This window comes from Panicum hallii, chromosome 1, assembly GCF_002211085.1.
Source record: "Panicum hallii strain FIL2 chromosome 1, PHallii_v3.1, whole genome shotgun sequence".
Taxonomy (NCBI): domain Eukaryota; kingdom Viridiplantae; phylum Streptophyta; class Magnoliopsida; order Poales; family Poaceae; genus Panicum; species Panicum hallii.
The window spans coordinates 29700387-29706962 of NC_038042.1; the positions used below are offsets into that span (position 1 = coordinate 29700387).

At 44.4% G+C, this 6576-nt stretch overlaps 1 protein-coding gene across 1 annotated transcript; it reads left to right on the plus strand.

Moving 5' to 3' along the window:
• The first annotated feature begins 361 nt into the window (after positions 1-361).
• Positions 362-781, plus strand: LOC112896741 (atherin-like). The gene has a single exon (XM_025964864.1). It carries the CDS (start codon positions 362-364, stop codon positions 779-781), a length of 420 nt encoding a protein of 139 aa, XP_025820649.1.
• Positions 782-6576: the final 5795 nt, after the last annotated feature.

Below are 6576 nucleotides of genomic sequence, written 5' to 3' on the forward strand. Positions count from 1 at the left end.
AGCCCGAGCCGCGCGCATCCTTGGCCCGCGTCACGTTCTGCCTGCATCGCTCGCGCCAGATCACACCCCGCGACACACGGCTGCATGCTCCAACGCCGCCTGTGCTGCTCGCTCCAGCGCCTCCTGCACCGTTCACGTTCACGCGCCCGCTCCTGCGTTCCAGCGCTTGCCGCGCGCATGCGTCGCGCGCACTCGCTCGCGCCTGCTGCCCCCGAGCCGAGCCGCCCCCGTGCCCTGCGTCCACACCCCGCGCGCGCGTCACCAGCCTCCGCTCCTGCTCGCGCCGCCCACATTTGTGACGCCGCATGGAGCCGCGTGCGCTGCCTGCCGCTCGGGGCTGCCCACACCAGAGCGCCTGCCCATGGCCGCGCCTCGCCCGCCGGCCTGCGCCAGCCCCGCGCCAGCGCGCCGCCGCGCGCTCGGCACGCTGTCCGCGCGCTCCGCTCCACCCGCGCAGCGTCCGCACCTGCTGCCGCGCACGCCCGAGCCGCAGCCGCCCGCGCGCCCCGCGCCAGCGCCCGCCAGCGCCGTGCGCCTGGACGCCCCGCACGCCGCCATCGTCGGCTTCCGCGCCTGCTCCACGCCGACCCGAGCCGCCTTGCCGCGCGCCTGGGCCCGCTCGCAGCCGCACTGCTCGGGGCCGCCGCACTCGCGCCCGCTCCCGCCCAGCACCTGCGCCGGGCCCGCACGCCGCCGGAGCCGCGCCGAGCCGCACACGCGCCTGCGCGCCTGCGCTGGCTCACGCGCGCCGCCAGCGCTGCTTGCTCCCGTGCCGGCCTAGAGCAGCAGAGGGAGGAAGGCAGGAAGAGGCGCCCAGATAGGGCCGCTAGTGGAAGAAGGAAACTGGATAAGGAAGAACAGAGAGATGACAAACAGAGGAGGAAGGGAAATAGAATTTCCCAAGGACTTATGCGCAATTTTAGAAAACTACAGGGACCTATCTGTAAAGTCAAATTTCCCATCAATCTAAAACCCTAATGAAGAAATGCCCAAAATGAAAGTTGGAGAGTTTTTCGAACTCTACAACATTGTTTTAGGGCCCAAGTTTAAAAACTCAAAACTTATATCTTTACACGTGAAATTTTGAACAAAAGTTGGATTTGAATTACTTTTGTCCAAAAGAGTGAAATTTTATAACATTTAGGACCTAAATGCAAGAATTTATGACACGTCATGATGACGGGATAGACACGTCATAATGATTGGATAGACATGTCATAATGACTTGCACCTTTTACACTTTAGTCCTAAGTAACTTTGAAAATTACTTTTGTAAATCAAATACTTGCATAAAAGGACTTGTACTTTTATAAAATTACATAAATACCCCTATTTTCACCACTTTACCCAAAATTTTTACACATTTCAACACATGCATTTCTAATGCAACTTTTTTGATAAATATATAATTTTTATAGGGGATAAAATAAGAAAAAGCATGTTTGCAAAACCACCCTTCACTTATTTTGAAGTTACCCCTTATCCAAATATATTTTGCAAAAACAACCCTAGGTTTTTCTGTAATTACAAAAATACCCCTTTTAACTTGCACTTTAAATTTTCAAAACTTCACATAAACATACACAAGCTTTACACATACTTCACACTAACAAATTATATGTCTAGCATTACAAGTACATGAACTGTCACACCAATTTGCCCCTCCTTCTCCCACCATGGCTTCTTCATCCTCTGTCTCCTCCGTCATCTCCATTGAATCTGAGATAACTCGAGAGGCGACCCCAGAGTTTGATCCCATAGCCGCGTATGAGGCCTGCGCTCCTCTGCATTGGGATGCAGAAGAGTGGGATTTCCGGACCTGGTCAGAGGATGATGAATCCCTGACCGACGGTGAAGATCTCCAGCTCCTCCTTGGCAGGGAACTGAATGAAGACGACGACGATGACATGTCCTAGGAAGGGGATTTCTCCTCCTTGGAGGAAGAAATCGACGTCACATCGACCGAGGAAGACTCGGCAGCAGGAGGCTTCCTGTGACAGTTTGAGTACTTGTAAGCTAGGAACATTATGTGTTAGTGTGAAATATGTGCTTGCTAGTGTAAAGCTTGTGTGTGTTTATGTGAAGCTTTTAAAAACTTAAATGCAAGTAAAAAGGGTATTTTTGTAATTATGAAAAAACTAGGGTTGTTTTTGCAAAATATAATTGGATAGGAGGTAACTTCAAAATAAGTGAAGGGTAGTTTTGCTAACATGTTTTTCTTACTTTATCCCCTGTAAAAAATATATAATAATAAAAAAAATAAAATAATAAAAAAATATCCAAAATTTTCATTTGAAATGTATGTGTTGAAAAGTGTAAAAGGTGAATTGTAAAAGTAACTTTCAAAGTTACTAAAGGCTAAAGTGTAAAAAGGTGCAAGTCATCATGACATGTCATCCTGTCATAAATGCTTGAGTCATCATGATGTGTCATAAATACTTGCAATTAGGTCCAAAGTTATAAGAAATTTACCTCAGTAAGGACAAAATCTATTCAAATACCACTTTTGTTCAAAATTTAAAATGTAAAGCTGTATACTTTGGGTTTTTGAACTTGAACTCTAAAGCAAAGTTGTAGGATTTGAAAAGTTGCACAACTTTTATTTTAAACACTTTTTCATTCGACCTCTAGAATAGTAGGAAAACTTGGTTTACAATGAGATCCCTGTATTTTATGTAATTGCAGAAAAGTCCCTGGATGCATCCCACTTTGCTTCCTCTTCTGTTTCTTTTTCTGCGAGCTCTACACCGCCCCTGCCACCGCTTGCTGCCTGCTATGCCGTGCCCCTGCCCTCCTCCTCCTCCTATTTAAGCCCGCAAACAAGTGCTATCAGTTGCTCTCTTGCTCTCGCCCTCCTTTTTCTTCCTTCTTCTGTTTCTTCGAACAGAACCACCACGTGCCATGGCTATCGTCGCCCCTGTTCACCATGGGCAGCCATCATCAGCCCCTTCCCACTCTCCTCAACCCCCTGCCAAGCTTCTCCACTCTCTACCGGTGCTCCCCGTCCCCACCCTGGCGCAAACCCCTCACTAGATCATCCCACTGACGTTCACCGTCGACCTTCCTCTGCCGCCGCTTCGGCCTCCCCGTCGACCCAGCCGTCCAGCAGCTCCCACCCCTTGCTGATCACTTTAGCAGGACTACATCACCTCGAGGAAGCTCCTGGACCACCTCACCGAGTCCCTTCGACCCCCAGCATGTCGGAACATCGCCGCCGTGACCAATCCTGACCGCCGCCGGCCCTCCTCCGGTCACCCTGGCTTCAACCGAGCCCATCCAAAGGTAGTTCTCGTGTCCCTCATGCTCCCCCGCCTCTCCCTTGCTGCGGGGAAGCACCCCATCGCCGGAATCGAGCTCCCTGAGCTTTCTCTGTTCCAAAAATCGCGACCAGGGACTCCACACAACAATAGAAAAAATTCCAAGGGCCTATCTGCACAACCCATGACTCAGATGAATAGTGTCACGTTGGACCTTCTTGAAATTTCTGGCTGAAATTTTGGAAAATCATAGTAAATCATAGAAAAATCAGAAAAATGCCAAACTAGTTTTGGTAGAATCCTTAAGTTATAGCAAGTTTAAGCTGTATGTGTGTAGTTTTTGATGTAAAATAAATACTAGGAAATGAGTGTTTTAATTGTATCTCATGTTATATGCATATGTTGTGGCTAAATTTTGGAACCTAGGTTGTATGTCCCATGTGTAGCTTTGTGTAAAAATTTTGAGTTCTTTACTGCTCATTTAATTAGAAATTCGAGTACCTTTGTTGTATGTTGATAGAAATTTTATAATTTAATTCTAGATGCATTCCTTCAGGTTGAAAGCTAAAAATTTTACCTTACTTTGCTTCAACATGTTTAATTCATGATAAAATTTTGAGAGTCAGAATCCTAGTGTAACTGAAGTTATGAATATAGGCTTAGATTCAAAGGAAATTCATGAACAATAGTTCTGGTTAATGAATAATTATGATAATATGCTGGAATGTTACTCTTGTACAGTAGAACATGTCCATAAATTTTGAACCCCAGATCTAGTATAGAACTACAGTTATAAATGTATCTTAATCATTTAATGTGTGTTCTTGTTTAATTTTGTGGCATAGTTTCTATTTAAATAAAATCCTGATAAATTTACAGTAAATATAATTAGACTAGAGCAATGTTTAGTAATTTTTATAGCCTTAGTTCTAAAGTGCATTGCTATATAACATTCATTTAAGTTTTACATGTTGTTTATTTAAATCATTTATTTTGATTAATCTGTTGCATAAAGATGTTAAGTGTAAATAGTTTGTTTGCTTAAGATAACCAAGTATACTACCTAATGTATTTAGTTTAGATGTTTAGGTAGTCAACCCTGTTACCTAATGTAACTAAACAATTTAGATAATACCCGATAAATGAATGCCTAGTAAAAGAGTGAATAACATGTTTGATAAATAGAATGTCTTTCGTGTTGCATTGTTGATAAGTTTGGTAGTGTTAGCTCATATTTTTGTGATAGAGATGTGTGATGTTTCATTGTAACGGCTATCAGCTGATGCAATTCATTGATATGCTTCTACCATCGGCTGGTTAACCGATACGGTTGTTATCTTTCTAATATTAGCTACTACCGATATAATTCTTTTGTTCTGTCCTACATCGGCTACACATAGTCGATGTATCGGAGATGCAAACACGATCTTCGGGTTCTTGCTATCGGCCGATTCTAGTTGTTTTCCATATCGGTCAAATATGGCCGATCAATCCTTGCCTTTCCCATCCTTATCCGCACACTTCTATCAGCCGATTTATCGGCTAGGAAATCGGCTAGTTACTCGCACTAGTCAACTAGCTATGCCGATACATCACTCGACTAGTTCTACCCGATGTGTAAATCGGCTAATGTGCCGATGCATTAAATCGGCTACTAGGCCAATTCACCGATCGACTAGTACACGTACACAAATCGGCTCAGCCGATGTTCACCAATCAGCTAATTTTGTTAAAGCATAGATCGGCTATGCCGATACGCACGCGATCAGCTAAGTACGCCGATACTCACACAGATTAGTTAAGACATAGCTGCTTTAGAAAATACCACTTTGCTAAAGTAATCGATGCTTTCATCGATCAATTAGGAAACCGATGCACCTATCAATCGGCTATACAGGCCAAAGTACACAACCCTAGATCAGTAAGATAGCACAGTAGACACGCCTCTGTTAGGTACGACCAAAGCACATCAATCGGCTAACCCTAATGCACCCTCGTCGACTAAGGCAAGCCGATACACCAACCATCAGTTAGGCAAAAACATGCTGATAACTAGATCTAATCAGCAAAATCCTTTCTTGTTCTATCCTTCAAACACTGTACCTTTAATATTCCTACCTCTATCAGCCGATTTTAATCAGTTGTTCAACTAAAGCTCTACCCAAGTTAGTTTCTGATCTTTTTGATTGTTATATGAGTAAATGTTAAATGCGTGCTAGATTGTAACTTTATCGTGAAGTAAAATAGTTTTATGTGCACACTTTGAATGTAATGTTGCATTGCATGTAGATACAATTACTTTCGTAGACAGTACCTACGAAATCTCCCAGGAGTCTGCAGAGGATGTTTCTGAAGACCATGTACGTTATTGCAAGATTTTCTGAAGGCCCGAACCCAAGTTCGGAAGATCTTAACTTTACTGACTCCAGCCCCACCAGCAAAGGCAAGCTCCGGTGCATAACCCAGTATTTCAAATTACTGCATTATGCAATCTTATACTTATAAATTATATCCTGCATTAAGTCTAGGAGTTGAAATGGAACCTTAGATGCATTGATGCTAGGAACCTATGTAATGTGCCTAAGTCCATATCGGCTAGATGCTCTGGTAATAGGACCGGTAGAAGTCGAGTGATTTCCTGTCACTCGCGCGATATAGGAGTTGAATGTTTACTATCTTGCAATCACTATAAGGATCATGGACGGGGTCATGTGCAGTAATATGACCTGGAAGTTTACCCCGTCTATGTTGATAAAAGTTGATAAGGTCGCAGTGTGTGGTAGTGGTGGCTAAGCGTTTGAAAGTACTAGCCACATGCCGCGAAATATGGTAAAGCGGTAAGCCTAGTACCTGAATGGCCCAGCAAATGGACATGTCTCCACCACTCGATTATTTTGGTTTCTGTTGTACACACGCATCGATGTGTGGGAGTGCATTCTGCATAGCAGACAGGAGTACGATCATGTAGTCGCGCTACAGACGTATGTCCTGCACAATTGGTATGCGTACGGTCCTGCACTCGCTTGTGGTGGCCTTGATCCATAACCCGGAATATGAGGAAAACGGTTGCTTCGGAACGATCTTTGGATGTTCCAAGCGTGTGAGTTAGGTTTACCCTTGCAAGGTTTGAAATTCGATTCAGGAATCGTCCGTTTCTCGCGGAGATTGAGACTGTTTATTCCTTCTGCCACATAGAGTAAGAACAGCAACTAATGTTGGAATAATTTTGATGGATGATAATCTTTACCTTGCTTGTCTATAGGTGCTTACCTAGAATGGTTAATGAAACTAGAATCTGAAGCTAAAATATGAAAGTTAG